This window comes from Patiria miniata, unplaced genomic scaffold (assembly GCF_015706575.1).
Source record: "Patiria miniata isolate m_02_andy unplaced genomic scaffold, ASM1570657v1 HiC_scaffold_5, whole genome shotgun sequence".
In the NCBI taxonomy this organism is placed as follows: domain Eukaryota; kingdom Metazoa; phylum Echinodermata; class Asteroidea; order Valvatida; family Asterinidae; genus Patiria; species Patiria miniata.
The window spans coordinates 19,741,624-19,763,883 of NW_024037072.1; the positions used below are offsets into that span (position 1 = coordinate 19,741,624).

Genomic DNA, 22,260 nt, shown 5'->3' on the forward strand with positions numbered 1-22,260 from the left:
CCTAATTTCAGGCTATGTTAGATTATTGAATCCTGCCTTTGAAAATCACTTCCCTTTCATCTCGATCCGTGACAACAATGGGTGTTTCAACACGCGTAATGGCTAGTAAATTTATTATCAACATATAACATCTAGTTCGCCTTTCGTACCTTATAAGTTGTATCCACTAAGCACTCCTTTTGTTGCCAAATTCAAATTGTGGTTTTTTCGACATGAAACAGCGAGAGAGAACAAAGTATACGTGGGGAAACAATTCCGTTGGTACTGACCAGGACCTCAGATGTGACCTCACCGTGCCATCTGTAACGTCATTGGTTCTATTGTGCGCTCATTGGCTAAAGCTTCTGGGCCATTCCGATTTCAGAAGAGGGGAGGGACTGTTTACGGAAATAACTATGCACGTGTGCAGCAACAACGGTAACTTAATTCTTGTCCATAAAGTGGCACACGCGTCACTTAAATGGTACAGTCCTAACACAGAGACATCGGCAGTAATATCACCGTCACCAAATTCTAATGAATATGGAAAAACTTGGAATATTAAAGCGTTTTAAAACTATAAAAGCACGGACCGGAACTTTCTGTTTTATTTGGCGAGAAATCTACGAACATAATCAAAGCCTCTTGAATTTTTCATGAAAGAGTTGTTTATACATTGGAAGATCTGATACGAAGAGAAAGGCATGGAGTATTCAGTCCGAGTTTCCTTGTGGTTCCTGGTATTTTCAGCCGCATCGTACCAGGTGTCCGGCTTTCACTTCCGTGGAGGAATTCTCACTTGGAAGCCCCTACCAATTGAGCCAAGATCGGTAAGTTTCTGATTTGGCGTTTTATCTCTTTTTGTGTACAAGCATTAGGCCTACATTCGTTGCGTGGACTTCCCAACAAAAGATGTCCACATAGCCTAAACCAGTTTTAAGATTAATTAAAGTCTCTTAAAACAAAAGGTTTTCCCGGCTACCTTAAAACGGTTATTATTCGAATTTGCCGTTTCAAATATTCAAATTCGTCCATCAACATCGATTTAGTGCTCTTCCAAATGTTTAAATTCGTCTTTTGTCCGACAATTTCCAATTCAGTTCGAGCAAATTCAAACAATGAGCACACGTTTCCGTCCCATAGTATTTGATTTTGTCTCGCCTGCGCCAAACCTTGTTATTTAGAAATCAAATTCGGATAATTGATTTATATAAGACGAATTCGATATCTAAATGCTGCCATTTGGCAACGTCCTAGACGAATTTGATCTGCAATGACGAATATTCTCGCCCCGGTCTCTCAAGAGGGTGAATGGTAAATGACTAAATTGGTTTTGTTTCAAGCGAGCGATTTTTTTTCGTGGATGAAATTGAATGATAGAGTTGGTGAATTTGAATGAATTTTTTTTAAATAGCCGGGGAAACCTATAATAAACCTTTTTTTTTTTAAATCTGAACTTCAACGGATTTATTTTTTTGAAAATGAAAGTAAACTGTTTTCTCACACGACAAAGTTTTTTTCACACCAGATTTCATTTGATTTTCATGGCAAAGTATTGCCCCATGCAGCCTAAAAAACCTTTTAAAAATCCAAAGCTTTCATTGTGTTGTTTTCGAACTGACGCCTTGTATCGAAGGAAAAAAAAACATCATGAAACGCAAGGAACCCCGAGTTGTCAACATTCATTTTATTCAGGGTCGTTTGAAGCAATGAGAAACAATTGTATGGAAATTTGTCCCGCAAAATAAGATTAAGCTTGACGGGAACATGAAACCTCCAGTCTTTTGGCACCTTTATGACAGTTCTTCGGGGTTAAAAAAAAATCAGCTGTCAAAATGTTAACGACGTCATCACCTCCCGCGGCTTATTTTTTGGCTGTTGTTTTGGAACACTTTCAATTTGTTTTCGGCTTTTTATCAATTGAATCAAAAACAATTCCGAGTAATGCCCGGGACATTCAGCGTTCAAAGGTCGATTAAGCCTTCGAGGTCCGGGACAAAAGTCCAACCCCCTGCCGGTATGCCATCTATCGAATGAAGGACATAAAGTGACGTCCTCTCTCTTGAAGTCGTGGGAAAGTAGTTTATGTTACATACCACGGCGAATGCTAACGGGTCATAGTCAGACTAGGGAGTGTGGGGGTGTGGGGGAGGTGTGGGGGTGTGGGGGAGGTGTGGGATGGGGTGGGGTTGGGTTGAAGGTGGTTGGGGTGGGGGTGGGGGTGGGGGTTGTTGTTAGCTTGTTTAGTTGTAGCAGAGCAAACCCTTTCAGTCGGGAACAAAGCTTTAAAACTAAAAACTTAGTAGGCCTAATTACCCAGAAATATACCTACTGATTTAACGAGAAAATACTTGCTCAAAGTGAAGATAGCACTGGTATCAAATACCCTGTGATATTATCTTGCCAGAAAGTGTTTCGATCAAAAGAAAACAGTAATTGAACGTGGTTTTTAAAAAGTGTGTCCGCAGGCACATTTTTTTTTAAACATGCGCTAGCAACGGAATCCAGTGACAAGATCCAACTATGGTCCCTCTGTTTTAGAAAACAGATAACTTGAAATATTTTCGGACTTGTTGTTCGAAATTTGTATACTAAGTATCCCATAGGGCCTACTTAAAGTGGACGGAGTTTTTAGTTTGGTGTCTTATCCAAAAGTAAGTGAAAACTTCTGTACTGCTATAAAATAGCGATTAAAATATATATTTTTTCGCGGTCGGTTAAACTTGAGAATATGCACGTATTACGTGTTTAACAATATAATAGGCCTATATTTTTTTGTTAAGAAAGAAACTGATTTCACATGCGTTGAAGTGTTAATGAGACAATTGCAACGCCGGAGAGCGCACGTCAGCCACACATCGGGGGGCCAATAAAACTAAGGTCGTGGAGTCAAGGATTCCGGATCATTTCTTCGGGGCTTAAATTTCTGAAGAACAAAAACAATAAAACGAAATGGGCAGAACGTGACGAAAGTCAGGTAGGCCACAGGTGTCCATGAGAATGGGAACTGCACTCTTTTACCCCAAAGATTGAAAATTCATTCGATTCTAGTGAAAAGTACCTCCATCCGATTTTTTTTGGGGGAAAAAAACGAGTTTTCACTCGATTTTCACTTTTCCGCATGGTCTCTAATTACGCTCCTTTGAAATAAGAGAACTAACAGAGTTTTAGCCTCAGGTTTTTGCTGCTACTTTTTCACACCCCCTTTCCACCTTGCCCGAACCATTTTACCGCCCGAATTACATCGACTCTTTCGCAAAAACAAAAACAAACAAAAGGAAATTGGTTGAAAATTATAAATTATTTATTAAAAAAATATGCACTCGTCGGAAATTTCCCCTTTAGCTCTTTGCCACAAATAAGAACGCCTTTATGTGTTTGCCATTTAAGAGTTTTGTAAAGAAGTGAATCGTTATTTACAGATTTTTACTTTTTCGATCGGTATGTTTTTTGGTCTGAACGTTAGCATGTTGGCATATGCCCCTTGTGCTGGAAAAGTTTTGTTTCAGTTTGGTTACTTACTCATTAAACAAATTTCTAATTGGGAAAGTTTGGAATCTTTCTTTTCTCTTTTCACAATCATGCATTAAAAATCAGGGGCGGATCTAGCTTTCAGGAAACGGAGGTGGGGGTGATATATAAGGGGGGGGGGTGAGTCTAAGGCCTGCCGTCAGCACGTCCTGCTGGGGGGGGGGGGTCCAGGGGCATGCCCCCTGAAACATTTAGAAATCTACAATTTCTCCTGCATTCTAAGGCAATTCAAGAATAAAGTTAGGAACTTTGCATTACATTCCATTAATTATTTTTGGCCCCCTAACTACTTGTAGTTTCATAGTATTAGTCAGCTGAGGGGGGGGGGGTGCAACCTCCTATATATAGTCCTCTATGACACGTGACACGTGACATATTACGTCACACGTGACGTAATATGTCACGTGCCACCTTGGCCCAAAACTTTGAAAATGGATTATCCCTTATTAAAGCCCATAAAACACCAGATGCATGACAAGACTTCAGTGAACAGCCATTCTGACTTAATTGAAAAGAAATTTGCGCGCTCTGGGACCAGCTTTAATTACTAGCCTCGCCTCGTCTTGTTCGTCAGATTCAAGTGAATTACTGGGTGGCTTGGAAGAAGGATTTCAGCGAACGGCTGTTTGATGTCTGCACCCCGCAGACCGTGGTGGAGCAGACGCCGCTGTACACCGGCAAGTCGCTGTACTGCGGCGAGGAGGTCTGCCTGCATGATATGGACTACGTCTGCACCGACTACAACGCGGCCGGGGACTATGCTGCGGGCCAGGGCTCGCATACCATCGCCGTCCCGGACGGAACAGATGCGTTCGATATCAGGTACCGTCACATTTTCATTAATTTGATGAAATCACGTACGTCAGACAATGGGTGCTGGAAGGTAGCCAAAAGTTCAGGTCATCCGACCATTGAAAAATAATAAAGGGGAGGGTGTCTAACCCCACATCTCCTCTAGCGCGACGCCCATGTCTGGAGAATGTAGCTGGGAAGAAATGATGTAAGAAGGGAAGATAAAATTTGTTTCCATCTTTCAGAGATATAGGCCTATTAACAGGCTTACTCGCAAGATGTTATGATTTTCTTGGTATTGCATCGTCCCAAGACCTTTTACCTAATAAACACGGAAACTCGATTAAAGGCGGGGAAAACTCCTTTGATCTGTGGATTTTTAGTAAAGTTTCAAGTTTTCTGTCATTCAGTGACACATTATCTCAGAAGGAACATCAAGGGGGCCGAGTGCCAATCTCTGAAACAAACTCAAACATTTTAGAATTTGAAAAAAACCCAATGTTTTAGTTCATCGTGAGGTTTTGAATTCTGTGACACTTCAATGGCTAGTAAGTACTACATCCAGGTCTGGCTCAAGAGGGATTGACTGTCAAGATGGGTATTAAGCAGGCATGTGCTGTTTTTTCCTGTAATTTTTCCCTTTTTGCGTCCCAACTTTGCCTGAGGGAGGGGTTAACGCCCGAACCCAGCCACCCCCGTAGAGCTAGCTAGCTACCACTAGCAGGCCTGCCTAGTGTCAATTAATGGAGCACTATCGACGACTAAGGCGAGGTTCTTGAGAATCGAAGACTTCAAGTCACAATACAAGAAATTCACTGATCACCACACAAAGCTTACAAAGTTCTTTCAATCTTCTCCTTTAAAAACCAAGTACTGCTACTTTTCTTTACATTTCGGTACAAGTTTTCGGAGTTGTTGCTGGGTGAATTTGGAGAACTACCCCGTGCCAAGGCACTATCTACTGAACGCAACAGTGGACCTGACACCTCGGAACAATCGGGGCGGTATCATAAACTCCTCTCCAGTCGGTGCTGTCGTACCGGTTCAGCTCGTTCAGCAAGGGTGCACCCATGTTATTCGGATACCAGGTAATTTTTTGGGCACATTTATAAAATTTCTTTCTCTGATCATTTTGTTCTAATTTAATGAAGGGAAACTCAATACCAGTGGTAGTTCCTGAATTTTATCATTTGGACCCATGAAAATGGCACCCGCATTATGACTAAATTTCTATGAAATGTGGGGGTTTTGGTTTGAGTTTGTTAGTGTTCTATGTTTAAACTCTTAAAGAAAAAAATATTGTTCACATTTGAAAAAAAAAAAATTGACTGGTTTTTAATAGAGATCGATTATGAAAAAGTTATGAAAGGCACCGTTCGACCCCCAAACACCTCTGGATCCACGCCTGTATACTGTACATGTATGATTTTATTGTTCTCAAACTATATTGTAAATTGGAATAAGAATGAAACTTTAACTGTTTCTTCAGCTGAACTGACTTGAATTCTTAAAATCATTCAAGTTATGAGGGCCTAGTGTTTAGATCCAAATGCATCAAAAGGGACTCAACACCTTGGCTTCCTCTTATTTTCACTTGTGGGTCTCCTTTGAGTCCTGTTCCCATGGCTTTAGTTCCATTCTTGTTTTGTCTTTTTTTGTAGTGAGTGACCCAGATGGTGATGTGGTGAGATGCCGATTCGCTGACGAGTCAAACCGGGAGTGCTTCAAAGTCTGTGGTCCACTGGCCAATGCCGACCTGGAAAACTCAGGGGTACTTCAGATTGCCTTGATTCAATATGTACAGTGTTTTTTTTTGGGGGGGGGACTTTTTTTTTTTTAAACACAACTGTATTTTGCTGTGTTTTGTGTTGGTGAGTTTGTTTCTGCATACAATAGAGGACCTTAAACAATAGAGGACAAGGGTCCCCAGTTCCCAAGAGGTCCCCAATTTCGATTTGTGTACAAAACATTTGGGAGGTCTTCCTAAAAATTTAACGTACAAACAAAAGAGGGACAATAGGGGGCTCCCAATTGCAGGCAAATACACACTTGTGTGAGTTTGGTTGTGTTTGTTTTGGGGGCAATTGGGGGATGGTGGCTAATATCTTGTGTGTTCAACTTTCTTAAGTCATGCACAGTGAATCTAATTTCTATGCACAAACTTTTAATACATTCTTTCAGGATGAGTGTGTGTTAATTTACGATGGTTCCTCGCCTACTGTGGGATGGTATGCAGTCACCATCATGATTGAGGACTTCAACAGAAGAAGGAGTCGTAGACCTCTCAGTAGGGTGAGAGAATTGTTGCTGTTTCTTTATCAGTGGGTGTAGAGAGAATGTTGATTATGCTTTGAAATTCACAGGGTGAAATAAGAAAAGTTTAGAGATGTTTTACTTTAAGAAAATGCTACGAACCGATTTTGAAATGTGCCGCAGAACAAATATGAGGGGAAATGCTTCCATTACCTTTGTCTTTTGCATTTTATTTCATCATGTGCCAGAATATATTGCAACTTTGATATCCTAATTTATGTTTGTAGATTTTGTCTTGTTTGTAGATTTCTGAACAAGCACTGCAAAAAAAATACCAAAATAGAAATAATACTAAAATAATATTTTTATCAGATCCTCACACTTTTTTTTTTTTTTTTTTAATGATTGTTGGGTTATATATCTAGAATGAGAAATTTGCAATAAAAGTGATTAATGTATGAAGCAAAAAAAAAGATTTACCCAACAGAATAAATCTTTGACTAGAAATGAATTGAAACTTGAACTGTTGAACAGATGAGAAACAGATACGTTTTTCTTTTTTTTTTAAGTTGCTGTCCCGTGCCATATTTTCGAGTTCCCCCCTAAAAATGGACTCCTTTTCTAAATTGCCATTTTAGTACAGAAGTTCCTCACTTTGGAATGAGACATTGACTGAAAAAAGTGGTCCACGCTTAGTTATTTTGAATAACTTGTAGCCTGTCAATAATTTTGTTCTTATGGGGTAGGCTGGTGTGACTCCACGATCAGTACCGAAAATGTTCACACTGGGAGCCAGTCTGCTTGTAAGGTGGATCTATTTGTGCTAAAATAAAACAGTTTTTTTTCCACTTTTGCCTGCCATAGGTACCGCTTCATTTCTTGATCAATGTGACAGCGACTGATGATAATTGTCACCAGCCTCAATTTGTGAGCCCCACCCCTGAGAACGGCGACTGTCTGCCGGCCGCAGTGGGCCAACGGAAGACCATCAAGCTGGCTGCAAGGAGTGAGGATTCACGGTACACGTAAGTTAGTGAGGGAGTATCGTCCAAATAAGCAACTGCCCTATGATGGATTATCTGATCAATAGCTACCACAATGCTTTCTCCATTGAAGGGGGCCTTGGAGATACTAGCTCTGAACTAGATTGAGAAACCCCGGCTCTCATTGGAAATTTGACAGCTAGAGCTGGGGAGATATGTTCCCCTAAAAGTGTCCCTCTAACTGTTTTTAAAATAACTACAAAACCATGAGGCCAATTTTAAAAATGTTTGGTTGTGTAGATACTCCTTATTCTTGGCCTCAACCCCTATGAGTTTCATTTAATTTCAGTCATGCATCACATCTCAATTGCCAATTGAGCACAACAACATTTTAAACAGCTTACTTAACACAGTAATGAAATTGAATAAGGTAAGGAACTTGGTCACAGTGTCCAAAAATGTTGTAGTGATCAATTGACAATTGTGTATTGATGCATGACTGAAATGAAATAAAACCAATGGGGGTTGAGGCCAATGATAAGGAGTATCTGCACAACCAAAATAGCATCAAAGTTGACCTCATGGATTTGTTGTTATTTCAAAAATAGTCGGACGGACACTTTTTGGGGACATACTGTGTATTTCAAATCTGGGGTGTACAATATTTTCAACATATTTATTTATATTTGAGTCAATAAATTGCCTATTTCTCCCTTGTATAACAGCTAGTCAAGATAATGCTCACTTAACACGGTGCAGCAGTCATTGGCCAAGTTCGCGCAAGGACTATAGTTGACCAATGGTTAACTAACGTTTGCCCGAACTCTGTCTAGTCGACGATGGTTGACTACGCTAGTCGACTATTTGGAACCAGCCTACTGAGGTTGGTTGCTTCGCTGGTAACCAATAGCCGCGCGCATTCATAACGCTAGCAGAGAGCCAGGATCCAGAAGTTTTGCGATGACATTTTGACCAGCGTTTGACTAGAGACGTTCGCACGTTGCTATTAGTGCGCAGGCGTAAGGTACGTCACAAATCAACCACTAGTCGACTAATGGTCCTTGCCCGAACTTGGCCATTCATGCAACACAGGATTCATAGAAACTTAAAACAGAGCACAATTGAATTAAACATAGAAAACAAAATCAACTTCTATGATTTAACTATACTGACAGAGTTGAAGGGTATAACTGAATAATGTACCAACCCCTTACTAAACCATGCATAGGCATGCATCCGTTCAGTGTATTTCGTAGTCAAACACTGCAATTCTTGTTATAGTCACAATGTCAAGACGAGTAAAAGATGAGTCTTAAAATTAAATGTTGGCCCAGCATTTCATTGACAGAGAACAGATAAAGGGGAGAGAGGTGATTCAGATGATTTGAGTGCAATTTAATTGTGTAAATCTTTGACGAAAATTTGTGTTCAAAGTGTGGGGTTTGTGAAAAGTGTTTTAGAAGGTTTCGGCGTAGTAGACGATGTTTAGTGGGGCGTACATTAATAAATTATGAGCAGCAATTTATAATGCATTTTTTCTTCAACATTCATTCATCCACAGAATTTCAGGGATTTCCACCTTTGGTCTGCCTTTGGGAATGGAAGTCTCACCTCTGACCTCTGACCCAGATGACCCCTTGACCTTTTTCATCGAGCTAGGCTGGGTTCCCCGCAATAACCAAGTTGGTCCCCATCAGATCTGCTTCGCGGCATTTGATCGGAAAGACAACAAAGAGTGAGTTGTACCATATTTCTTAATGTGTGTGTGTGTATATACACCTGACTGCGTGATCTGATACACCGTGCCCTCTGGAGACGTGCACACAATAGGGAACAAAAGATTGTATACGTCTCCAAAGGGCAATTTCTATAGATGAATACGTCTCCACAAGATTTTCACGAAATTATGAAGCCCGGGAAGGGACAGGGTGAAATTTTTTTTTTGAGTTTGCTAATTCGTTCGCACGAATTACTAATTCGTTCGCACGAATTACTAATTCGAGGGAATGAATTAGTAATTCGTTCGCACGAATTAGTAATTCGTTCGAACGAATTACTAATTCGTGCGAACGAATTACTAATTCGTGCGAACGAATTAGTAATTCGTGCGAACGAATTAGCAAACTCAAAAAAAAAATTCCACCCTGTCCCTTCCCGGGCTTCATACGAAATAGATATATGGATTTTACTCAAAAACTAGGAATTTCCAAGGTGGGTTGATCTGTGACAAATGGAAGAGTTTTAGAAAAGGGATATTAAGTCCGAATTTCAGTCAAGGAAATTAATTCTGGTTAAAATAAGAGCATTTTGAAACTTCACTTTCAAACTCGAAAACTTTACTACACGAGAACAAAGAAATGTCTCCACAAGAATACAAATTTCAGTATGCGTGATGGACAGTTTAGAAATCAGGTGCCTAAAGGACCCAGACATTTGGGGGTCCTTGTTCAAGTACCAGAAGTGGAATCCCAAACCCCATCAGGTAATGAATATTCATCATCATTTCCCAGGTTTGTGCGGCATTGCTAATGTTACTAGCATTGTGACTTTGGGCGTGATCCCTGGCTACATGACATATACAGGTTTATGGCCTCTGAGCATCCTTGATGAAAGACATTGACAAAGTTGGCAGCATAGCACTGGATAGCTCAGTTGGTAGAGCACCGGAACGGCAATTCAGAGGTCGCAGGTTCAAACCTCACTCTGGTCAATTTCTTTTTTTCCACTTTTCAATTATTATGCATAATGCAAGTTATGCAACTAGTCTGTAATTTTTCTCAAATACTGTGATTTCCATGCTGGATTGACAAGCATAGGGGTGCCTATAAAATACAATTTCTAATGTAATGTGACATAATTATAATGTTTTTCTTTCTTTGAAGTTCTAGCAACTGGAAAAAGCTGCGTACTCTGTATTTTTGTACAATATGAGAAAGTCCATTTCCTTGATTTTGGGATAGAAAGAATTAGAATAACTGACTGTACTCTATCTATGAGGTGTTATGATTATTTTCAGTCACTGCACAGCTGGTCCTAAACCACCCAAGTGTATGGATTTACCAGGGAGATAAACATATTGTAATACATTGTAATACAATTTAATACAATGTAGTACAATGTAATACTTTAAAACACAATGTACATGCAGGCACAGCTGATGGTGTCATATTCTTTCTCTCTCTTTTTGTAGATTTGCATCTGATCAAGTTTGCATAAACGTTTATGTTGGAGGTAAGATCCAAGCTTGAAACTGTACTGATAAGTCTCCCTTTTCATCAAAAGTTTTGATTTATTAAAATCAACATATTTTGTTGCAAAAGTCCTGAATACACAACCTCCATGATAGTGTTAATAACTGAAAGCCAAAACACTTAGAACCTAATGCTTGCCTAATCTGTCATTCGATACAAATTAAGAGTCTAATTGTTTTCCTGTACCTGTTATATCTGAAATCTAAGATTTGTTTTTGTAATTTTGGATGCACTCTGTAATATTTGCTTCATCTGAGAGTAATTATGTGAAGCAATCGACTTACCAAACAAATAAAAATTAGCCTGACATCATTTTTAAATAAAAGGCAAATGCCATAGTACAGAGGTTACAGGGATAGGAAAAAATGTCACACTTCGGCCCTAAATTTGCAGAATGACCATTATAGATATTTCAGATAATTTTGCTAGCTGAAGGGTGAGGAAAAATTGACCGTATTATTTTAAGCTTACCTTTGCTCCACACATAGTGTTTCTGTCTGCAGTAATCCCTGCGTGCCTCACTTTGTCCTTTTTACCATTTCTCCGATCATTTCCCATTCCCATTTTCCCCTTTCATAAATGTATAATAACAATAATAATTTGGATAATGTTTCCTTCCCACAGCCTTGGTTGCACACCCAGTCCCTGAGACTTCCAGTCCACAGCCAGGAGACATTGTGGATGTATCCAATCAGGAGTGGGAAATCCATTTCAATTCAACGGTAAGGTGATGCAGAGAGGAAACTACTTAAGTGGAACAACAAAATTGAGTGGAGCGGGGTTTAAATCTGCGACCATTGCCATTTTGGGGGTAAGGGGGGTATTTAACCCCCCCCCCCCCCAATATTTTGTAAAGACTGCCTTTTTCCATTCAAATGCCCTTTTTTCAACAGGCTTACCCCCCCCCCCCAATAATTTGTAAAGAGTGCCCTTTTTTTACGAAGTGCCCTTTTTTTCTGAACAAGTGCCCTTTTCAAAAAAGAAGTGGTGCCCTTTTTTGAGGCATCTGCAGTTTTGGGTGCCTTTTTCAGAATTTCGCACATTAAAATTACTACGCCCCTGTAGTAATTTTAATCAGCTTTGTAATTTCTATCATTGTCAATGTGATAATTATTAATTTTGTCATAAATGTGCATGGGCGTCGCCAGGATTTTTTTCCAGGCGGGAGGGGGGGGGGGGGGGGGGGCGCATTTGCCCCAAAACTCCTTAACTTTTTCAACATATTCTCAATTTATTATTTTTTGCGACCGTGGGCAGGGGAACATTTGCCCTACCCCCCCCCCCCCCAAATCAAATAAACAGCAATATGGCTTTGCACCTCTTTTCCCTTTTCCAGGGGGCAAGGTGGGCAAGCACCCTCTTGCCCCCCCCCCCCCTCCTTGCGACGCCCATTTGGATGTATTATCCATGTTGCCATTGTCAATCTTCGTCAGTAAACAGTCATCTTTTTCACTCACATTTTCATTATTAACATAAAAAGGTATACATAAATTTCGTTTTAATATGATCATCACAACTCATTGTCATTTCCATCATCATATTGATTATTACATATAGCGATAAGGCCAAGAACAAATTACTTGGTACCTGTTTTCTAATAACCTACCCAACGTTCAAAATCATGCAGAACTTAAATTTATCTTTTGATTTGAAAAAAAAATTGTAAAAAGGTTTTGTGCCGTCCCCCCACCCTGGTTTTGCAGACAAAGTCCTGCAATTTTTTTGGAAATTTGGATTTCTTTTTTTTTTGTAAGTTGGTCAGCAATGCAGACTTGATACACCATGCAGCGAAGCCTGTAAACACCACAGCAAACGTTGAATGAACAGTAATTCACATGTTAACTGTTAGGAGAACATGCCAAAAAAGTTTTTACAAAACATCAATGATAGATTTTTGTCTCCTTTTCTTTGTTTAATTTATCAACCGTTTGTAATAATGTCACATTTTAAAAATTAAATAAAGGTTGAATTTGATACCTTTTTCTTGTTATGAAAATTTAGGACAAAGGAAATCAATTTTAAATACCCATCCACCCTATATATTTTTAATAAAAAATATAGGAAAGACACCTTTTTTTTTCAGCCTAATTACGATTGTCACTTATATCATTGCCACTGTCATCCCCTTATACATTTAATCATTCCTGTATGTATATGTCATTGTCATCCCACCCAGATGCAATCATAATTCCTGTTCATTTGTCAATGATTACCACAGATAATGCAGCACACCACCGAGGCCGGTGCCATCGTGTCCTTCATCAGAGCCGACACGGGCGAGCCCGTCCACACAGTGAACCTAGCCTCCGAGTCCGATCCCAACATCCAGTTTCCCATGTCGGACACTGTGGTCTTCAACACCCCCGGGTTCATCCTGGAGGGGGAGACGGAGTACATCCTGCGGGTGCACGAGGGCGCTGTTCGCAGCGACACGGACTGCAAGTCCCTCTCATCTGCTCATGAGTGGCACTTTGAGACCGGGCGTGAGTGAAATAGTTTTTTTTTGTACACCAATATGATGGTTAATCAAATCAGGTTTAGCCTTTCACCGACGTTTTTAAACACTGTATACTCAGTGTGTTACCTCCCTAGTGAAAGTTGGAAAAAATCACTCAGGTGGGACTCGAACCCACGACCTCCTGCTTTCTAGTGCAGATGTCTTACCACTCTACAACCGAGCTAATGGGATTGGTTGGCTGGTTCGAATCTGATGTACATAGCAGCAGGATCTAGCGGGTACGTTTTTAAAAACGTCGGTGAAGGGCAAAACCTAATTTGATTGATATCACCCCGATGCAAAAATCCCATCTTATAATATGATAGTTTCTAATCATTTTTTTTTGTGGCCGGATTTTATATTTTTTTCTTGGTGAACTAGGGCACATATTAAGGGTGTGATTTGTTATGATTTTTCCTGATTTCAGGATTTTTTTATCAGGAATTAAAAAAAATTCCTTTTGAAGTCTGGTATTCCCGAGGTTTTACTGTAAAGGTGGTTTTAATATGCATAATAGTTTATAAAGAATAAAAGACATGTATTTTAAGGTCTGCCCGTAGACCCTACGTTATTCTGGGGAACTGGGCGACCCTCAAACTCTCTGCCAATTATTTGATGGATTTTTTTAAAAAAACATTCCCACATCTCAACTCTGATGTAGACATTTCTTTTGATTACAAACACAAACATCTTATTATATTGGCAGCCATCAGGTTTTAAAATTCCATTCCTAGTTGGTAACAGATTTTGTCTACAATCAGTGTTGAAGAGAGTGCTCAAAGTTTATTGTAGATTTTGATAGCTGGCTGTACATTTTTGAATTTTTGACAAAAAACTTTTGCAAATTATTCTTTTGTTTAGTTACAATCGACACCATTGAAATCCATTGTTCTTTTGCTTCCTCAGCGGACCGTTCCCTCCCGGCCACCAGGTTTTCTCCCGAGGAGATCAGACGCACCCCCACGGCCGTGCCGGAATGTTTCTCCAGCTTCATGCTGATCTACGTGTCTAAGTCCTGGCTTGCAACCGTCAGTTCACTCACCGACCCGGCTGGGATGTACCTGAATGACCCATTATGCATTGGAGAAGACTTCAACGAGACACACTACGTCCTTGGGGCACCACATGACATGTGTGGTACCGTTGTAGAAGTAAGTTCAACAAGGAACCATACAGTCGACTCTCCTTAATACGAACAAAATTCTGGTTCCGTGCATGAATGATGCACCTCGATCTCCCAGGGGTCTTGGGGTCAATCTTCCTGCAGCAGCCCACATAACCACACCTATGTTTACGTTATATACCTAGGGTGGACATTCCTTTGTTTTCGTGTAGTTAAGAAAAACCTGTGAAAGAAACTCATTTTACTCACACTGTGAAAACTCTCTCAACCCAATTTTTTTTCTCTGATTCCCTTGACTGTTTCTCTTCATTTTGCGATGGATAAACTTAACCCAAAAATGCCTCTAAACCTGTTTTCCAGAGCAGGGGGAAACACTGTGTGGATGTGGGCAAGTTCAGAAAACTGGTTTGTGTAGACATCTTTTGTTCGGAAGTCCAAGCAGTGAATGTAATGCTTTTACAGTGTTTTCACTATCACAGTTTTAAATCCAAGTTTTATAATTGGCTCAAATCTCCTCATGAGGTGCAAAAATAAGTACAGCTGTAGTTGTGACTGGTGTAATGACAATCTGCTGTCCTTTTCCCTTTTCAGGTTCTTATTTGTAAAAAACAACAAAAAATCTATAAAAGGATGCAAAATTGCTGTCTGTTACTGTGTGTGTTAAATGTACGTGGAATGTGTTGTTAAAAGCATATAGGATCATTTGCATAGTATCCCAAATGTATAAGGCTGACTAACACTCCGTGATATGATTCCATCTGGCTTGCTGTCATATAAGAAGAAATCAAAAAATGTAGACGATCAGTCAATAATTGACAGAATTGTGTTTTGTGATAAAAAGGTTGTGCATAGTTTTTCACTCATTTCTCAAAAAGTGTAATATACACTGACCTGAAAGTGTACAACAGATTAGGTTTTGAGCATTCTTCTTTTGATTTTGAGTGGTGTTATTATTGGAAGTATACAAAATACATTTTAAAGCAAATGGTCCTATTAAGGAATGACAGTGAACTGATGTGCAGGAGCAGAGCAGAGCCTTGGGAGGAGGTGACGTCGCACTTCAGCATCAGATTGATAGGAGCATAAATGGCATAATGTAATATCTATTTTTATTTTACAGTCTGAAAGCAGCAATATTCAAACGGTTGAGAACATTGTCCACATTCCTCCGCAACCCCTGATTAACGGCTCCCTCATCACCAGAGACAACAACATCGAGGTCCACGTGACCTGCCGCCTGGAGGGGGCAAAGGTCACCCACGCTCAGTTTGACCCCAACATCACCACCATTGTCTACCATGAGACGGGCTACGGGACCTTCAACTTCCAACTGCGGATGTTCCATGACACAACCTTCGGGCCTAAGTACAAGCCTAGTAGTTACCCTATTGATGTGTACCAGCGACAGCGGTTGTACTTTGAAGCCAAGGTCATATCCGATGAAGACATGTCTGTATTCCTGGAGTCCTGCAGAGCGACCCCAACTGCCAATCCAAGAGATCCAACACACTACATCTTCATCAATAAAGGGTAAACAATCAAGAGTGTAGCCCAGTGGTTAGGGTAATAGAGTTCTAATCCAGCGGCTGGCCATACAACCCGTAGGCCGTTTCCTACCCAAGCTAAAAAGTGAATGCGAATTTGTGACGTCAAGTAAAAGTTTTTGCACACGTGTTGAGCACATTTCAGCTTTGGCAACTTTTCCAGCAAACACGCTTTGTGAAGTAGAATTCGCTTTGATATATTGTGAGGATCGCAAATTCTCAGGAAATGCGATCAGCATAATAGAAAGAGAAATAAAGGACTAATGTATTTAGTGCAGGATTCAATGCTCGTACACTTAGTCTCAATGTAGTAAATTTAAACTTGAGTACATACTTCTTTTTGAAACCATTCTTGGATGTGATAAAATGATTCATAAAAATATTGATGTTCATAAAGTTATTATTATATATATGAGGCGTTCTGGCAAAATGAGACAGAAATGGTCAGAGGTCGAAATGAGGGTTTGCGGGTATTAGGAAAGAGAATAAATTCTCCTTACAATACTGTTTGTTGCACTGACCGATCTGATATTCCGTCGACAAGTTATGGCTGTTTAAAGTTTGCATTTATCGACCTTATCAAAAAGTAAAATGCTGAGAAAAAGACCCTTAAAGTTTCAAAGTTTGTAGTTGTGAAAATGAAGGATGCCAATTGTTTTTCCTTAAAAACACTTTTATTCCAAAATTTGTATACTTTTTCTTTATGTGTAGTAGACATATCAAAGATTACAAATATCAATAAATCTGAAAATTGAAATTTTTTTTTTTTTTTTTTACATTTTTCTCCACTGCAGCCTGTGCCCAGTTCCATCTTGTTTTTCCAGAATGCCTCACATATTCATTTTAATAAACTTACGATAGAGGTTTGCAATATCAATAAGAAAGACTTTTGGAATGAAATTTCAGATGCCCGGTTGACGACACTGTCGAGTTCCATCATCATTCCAGCACCATACGAAAGCGGTTTTCCATCGAGGCTTTCGCCTTCATCGGCCACAACCTTCATGGATCGGTAACCATTATTGTAACCTTTTTTCCAAAACATCTTTATCACAAAGAACTATCTCAGACCTAACTCTGTGTGTGTGTGACGAGATAATATATTGGCTCAAAATGTATTGGCCCAAAAGTCATAGCGCATTGTTTTAATTATGTTCAATTTAGGTGATTTATTCAACAGCTATAAATGAATGAAAATTATTGGGATAAACCATTATATCCGCCAGCTACTTACAGAGTCATTGAGGATGTAAGTACAAAATTCTGTAAACACTGGACTGGCTATGTGTCATGTTTAATAAGTATGAAAAATTAAAGAAAACTTAAGAAGAGCTGTCTAACTTTTTCCCCAAACTTTTTGATTGCATGGAAAATTACAGATTGCATATATGGTTAGTTGGTTGCCATTATCTCCATCGACTTTTGTACATGTTTTTGTTGTTGACTTGTTCTGCCCGGAGTTCGTTAATAAGATTTTCTTTTCATATGAACAATTACAGGTATTCATTCACTGTGACATAGCTACGTGCTTTGCGGAGGACGTTGATTCTAAATGTGCCAGGGGCTGCGTGGAAACTCCATCTATTGCTAGGAGAGATACATCCGAGACTGGTTCCTCATCCTCCAAAGCCTATCCAAACACAGATGGGCCTATTAGGATCCATACCGGAGAGAAAGGTATTTTATTGATTTACTGAACATTTATTCCACGCTGTTGCTTGCATAGTACAAAAGGTCGTTACGATTTGTTAAATTGTGGTTTGACACTGCAATGTCATTGGTCTAGAACGGCCGCATGTCCAGTCTATAAAAAATGACTGTTTACGTCATATATACGCTGTGTTGTATATAAATTACCTCATATACACTGCCTTGCATATAAAACATCCCATATATACCACATTGCATAATAATATTGATCTGATACACCGTGCCCTCTGGCGACATGCACACAATTGGGAACAAAAGATTGTATACGTCTCCACAGGGCAATTTCTATAGATGAAAACGTCTCCACAAGGTTATCACGAAATAGATATATGGACCTTACTCAGAAACTAGGAATTTCCAACGTATGATGATCCGTCGCAAATGGAAGAGTTTTAGAAAAGGGATATTAATTAAGTCCGAATTTCTGCCAAGGAAATTAATTCTGGTTAAGATAAGAGCATTTTGAAACTACACTTTCAAACTTGAAAACGAGAACAAAGAAATGTCTCCACAAAGATACAAATTCCAGTAAGTTTGAGCGCGCATGAAGAGTGTGCGTGTATGGAATCCATGCGCCAACAAAAGAGGGCGCATTTTCACCACTTTTGATAGCCCAGTGGACGGGACACACAGTATACATTGCCAGATCATGTTTACACGTCCTACGGCATCAACTGGTTGATAACAGTTTAGTTGCCTCTTTTTGCAAACAGTAATGCTGGCCCATTGAGATCTTCGCATATTAGAAAATTTTCGTCTAGTCTTGATCTTGACTTGGACTCAGATAACATGGACTTGCCTCCAACACTAAAGAGTGCTACGGGAGGACAGTTGTCCTTAATGTTCATTAGTCCAGCATATCCGAGTGCATGGGGTATCCGTTTGAGATCCTCTTTGGCATTCCTTGTGCTGTTGCAATTAATAACGTCACAAAGTTTTCATTCCATTTTTTTTCCAGACACAGTGAACCAAGCAAACCCAGTGATGCTGGCTCCCAGTCAGTTCAACTTCTCCCTAGTGGAGCTACCGATGCTGACGGCAACCATCCTCCTGCTTTTCATCATTCTTGTCGTTCTGGTCCGAGCCTTCAAGTTCATGAGGCGGAGTAAGAAGCAGCAGACACCCATGTACCCTCACCGCGTGGACAGGATCAAACTGCCTTCCATCAGGATTGGCAATGAGTAACGTCTCATATGTATGTCTGATTCCATTTGCATCTATGGACTCCGTGCACTTGAAGTACCCCCTCATGTGGTTACAAGTGGAGAGTTGGGGGAGACCATTGGGAGGGATGTTTTGAACGCATTGTCAGTGGCGCCTGACGCTGACACATAGACGCTACGGATTTGTGCATATTCAGTGTAACATATTAGTTGTACGTAGTTCGCGTCATACGCGTGGAAACCAGTTTACATACATGCGAAATAGTTATATTCATCTATTTCTTTCTGGTAATGAAATCAAGGATTCCTCACAAGTGCCCTAGGTACTACGTAGCTCAAAAGCTTGTTGAAACTGCAGAGAGAGAAGACAATGAGCAGGCATTACAGTTTTTAGAGGTGGGAGGAAAACCCCAGAAGAATATTTTGGGGAAAACCCACAGAATTAGGTAGGGACTGAAAACCCAATCCACATGTGGTGCGGGCAGGAATGGAACCCAGGCCAAAGCAGTGGAAGGCGAGGACAGTAACCACTAAGATCTATTAATTTCTCAGACTGGCACAAATTGACTCAACACCTGTTTACTTAAACGTATTTTAAAAATACTACATGCCTATTTAGTTTGTATACTAAGACTTGTACCTTTATAACGTGACATAATAAAGCACATGAAGAATTATTTCCTTTTCATCGTTTCTTTACGGACAGGCTGCAAAATCAGAAAACGAGACTACTTTTATCATTTTGCCATGCATTGTATAATAATGCTTGCTTTATTTACATTTCACGTACAAAAAAAAGAAAATGTCATAAACCATATTTAGCACATCACACACACTTTATGCTCCCAAAGGATTCAAGAATTGAAAAATAATACATCATTTTACAAGTTTAAAAGTGCATAAATTACAAATAGGTGATTTACAAGTACAGTGTATTCATATAATAATTGTTTAACTTTATTTTATATTTGCTTTTATGAACTGATACATGCATCTACACACTTTATATACAGTATTCTTTACAATGAAGCTTATTTTTTATTATTTTTGTTTTAACAGCAAAGATATACTAACCAAATATGGGTTAGCATTTACAGGGTAATATGTAGACCTCTGGGTACACTTCCTCTGTTTTCCAATTGATACGATGAGTGGTACAATTGCCTCTTATCCCCATTAAACAAATCACAGCTAGGGCATGAAAAGTTGTGTTTTTTTTTTTCATGCTTTGAACATTAAAAATCATGAATTAGAAAAATCATGACAAGTTCTTATGCCAGAATTTTTCCGGCAACTGTTACAAGCTTGGTCAAGCCTGCAACAGTTTTACCTGTTAAGTTTAGTACATCTTGTGAAAACTAGCAGTAGTGTGTGCCTATTGTATACCATTTGTGAGGGGTACTACTATATTTTACTCATGTTCTACATTATATTTTGTATATAAAATAACACCACATTTTTAAATTATGCATGGAAATGGTGAGCTTATGTATAGATGCTTATTATGTGTAATACTTTTATGATAACTATACACAGTATTCTAGCATAATTTCAATTAGCCTATTTGAGAGATGACAGACACAATAGGAAGACGCTATTTTGGCTTGGGTAAATTTGGGTAAACACAAAATAGTTTACCCAGACCAACTAATGCCCTCCTATGGTGTGTATCATATCTTAAAATTGGCTAGTGCTTTGCTCAAATAGAAACTTAACGCTGTGCTACAACTGTGTGCCTAAGTTTCAGTAAGCTACCGTTAATATGTAAACAGTGTCATTTCTCAAAATGTGTGATTCACGCAGCTACATGTGTAATATGTTTCAGAAAATGTATGCAAAACTAAAAAACCTTTTTGAGATTTCAATTAATAAAGGAAAATTTGACCTTTGCTTTTTTGTGTTTCTGTCAACTTCAACCAAAGTTTAAACAAACTGTAATTGAAACCGCTGTTTCAATAGCATAGCAAATGTAGTACAGGATGATGCAATTTTAATATGTGCGGATTGAAATAACAGAAATTTTAATATGTAAACATAGGTTTGAAAAAAAAGTAATTGTGGAATATGTTTTAAATAGGCTTTGTAGTGGGATGCATGCAACCCTAAATGAGTTTCGCCGCATACTTACGCGAAAGCGAAGCGAAGTTCGTGACGTCGACAATACCTTCGAAGCGCGTCCACCATTGTTGATGACATGAATTTCGCATCGCACTTGCTTTCTTGTGAAGTTTGAACCGGGCTTAAAGCTACAGCAAAAAAGTCTCAAAACTCTTGTCTTGCATTACATTTTTCGCCACAACGAAATCCATGCATAGTTTAAAATTAGGCCATAACTAGCACAATTGACCTATCGCCATTTGCGAGTTAGCCACGCCCCTTAGACAACCCTATGGAATTCTGTACGTTAAGTTTTGATTGTCTCAGATTTTGCGCATTCCGCGTCCATTTGTATATCATGTAATTGGACAATATTTCACAAGTTGCGTTGACGCGATTCTACCGCGATAGGTTAATTATCTATCATACCATGCAGCGGTATGTTAGGGTTTTAAAAAAGAGTTCAAAGACATATTTCATGCAAGTTTGGTTCCTTACCAATCTTAAGCACTCGGCCCCTCCGCAAGAAAGGCTAGACACAGTCCGTGCAACATTCCCATCTTGGCCCAAAGTAGATAAGGGTAGGCAACCAAACACATTTTGGTTGTCTACCCTTATCTAAATGCAGAATGCTTTTAAAAACTGCAATTTGACAAAGGGTGAAGTTTGTCAGGATTTTGGCAGGATTTTGTCAGGATTTTGTCAGGATTTTCCTGATTTCAGGATATTTGTGGTCAGGATTTTTCCCGATTTCAGTATTTTTAAAGAATCCCTTTCAAATCTGGAATTCCTGAGGTTTTACTGTGAAGTTTTGTTTTACCTATAAAAGTTTAAATGTAACACCACAATGGGTATTTTAAGGGTTGCCTTTAGGTAAATACAAATATATACACATACCATTGCTCTTGGGCCCTTGGCAACCCTCAAACCCTCTGCCGATTACCTCGTGGATTTTTCATTTTCCACAAATCTCACCCCTGAATTTGGATCTTTATGAACAAGGATGGAAAATCCTTGTTTGATGTCACACCACTGGCAACGTAGGTTTCACTGAAGGAACGCCCTGAGGAAGTCATTGTATGATATCTTGCCTTCCAGACACCTGTCGTAGTAGGTCATGAGGTGAAAGAACTCGTCCTCGGAGAGGTTGATGTTGAACTGTCGCAGGACCGAGCGGAACTCGGCGGCGGTCACGATGCCGGTGCCGGTCGGGTCGATGCCGCGGAACACGCGCCGCATCTGCTTCCAGTTGTCCAGGATGCACTCGCGGACCCTCAGCATGGCCTCGATCATGTCGGTGCTGGATGAGCCTGGCTTGGTCTGAGAAAGAAGGGGGA

The 22,260-nt window shown here is 39.6% G+C and overlaps 2 protein-coding genes across 4 annotated transcripts in view; one reads left to right on the forward strand and one right to left on the reverse strand.

Annotated features, from left to right (window-relative positions):
* Positions 1–478: 478 nt before the first annotated feature.
* LOC119740469 lies at positions 479–20,716 on the forward strand. The gene is made up of 15 exons (XM_038215796.1): positions 479–809; positions 4,085–4,332; positions 5,206–5,390; positions 5,964–6,073; positions 6,484–6,594; positions 7,420–7,580; positions 9,100–9,273; positions 10,729–10,769; positions 11,414–11,511; positions 13,008–13,272; positions 14,193–14,437; positions 15,530–15,939; positions 16,860–16,965; positions 17,453–17,630; positions 18,622–20,716. The coding sequence occupies exons 1-15, from the start codon at positions 684–686 to the stop codon at positions 18,846–18,848; spliced, it is 2,685 nt and encodes an 894-aa protein (XP_038071724.1). The 5' UTR covers positions 479–683; the 3' UTR covers positions 18,849–20,716.
* The window catches only part of LOC119740468 (EF-hand calcium-binding domain-containing protein 6-like), a 29,891-nt gene continuing 27,919 nt past the window's right edge, over positions 20,289–22,260 (reverse strand). For 2 of the 3 annotated variants that reach the window (XM_038215793.1, XM_038215794.1), the window contains exon 27: positions 21,971–22,243. In XM_038215793.1, the coding sequence (XP_038071721.1) occupies positions 21,971–22,243 (273 nt within the window). Of the gene's footprint in view, positions 22,244–22,260 lie in introns of all 3 variants that reach the window. The other variant, XM_038215792.1, reaches the window with a different exon arrangement.

Bases quoted from the DNA above. Each gene is read 5' to 3' on its own strand.
- LOC119740469 (XM_038215796.1), top strand. From the start codon at position 684: ATGGAGTATTCAGTCCGAGTTTCCTTGTGGTTCCTGGTATTTTCAGCC. The intron at 15,940-16,859 runs GTAAACAATCAA...ATGAAATTTCAG, and splicing joins TACATCTTCATCAATAAAGG to ATGCCCGGTTGACGACACTG. The intron at 17,631-18,621 runs GTATTTTATTGA...TTTTTTTTCCAG, and splicing joins GATCCATACCGGAGAGAAAG to ACACAGTGAACCAAGCAAAC.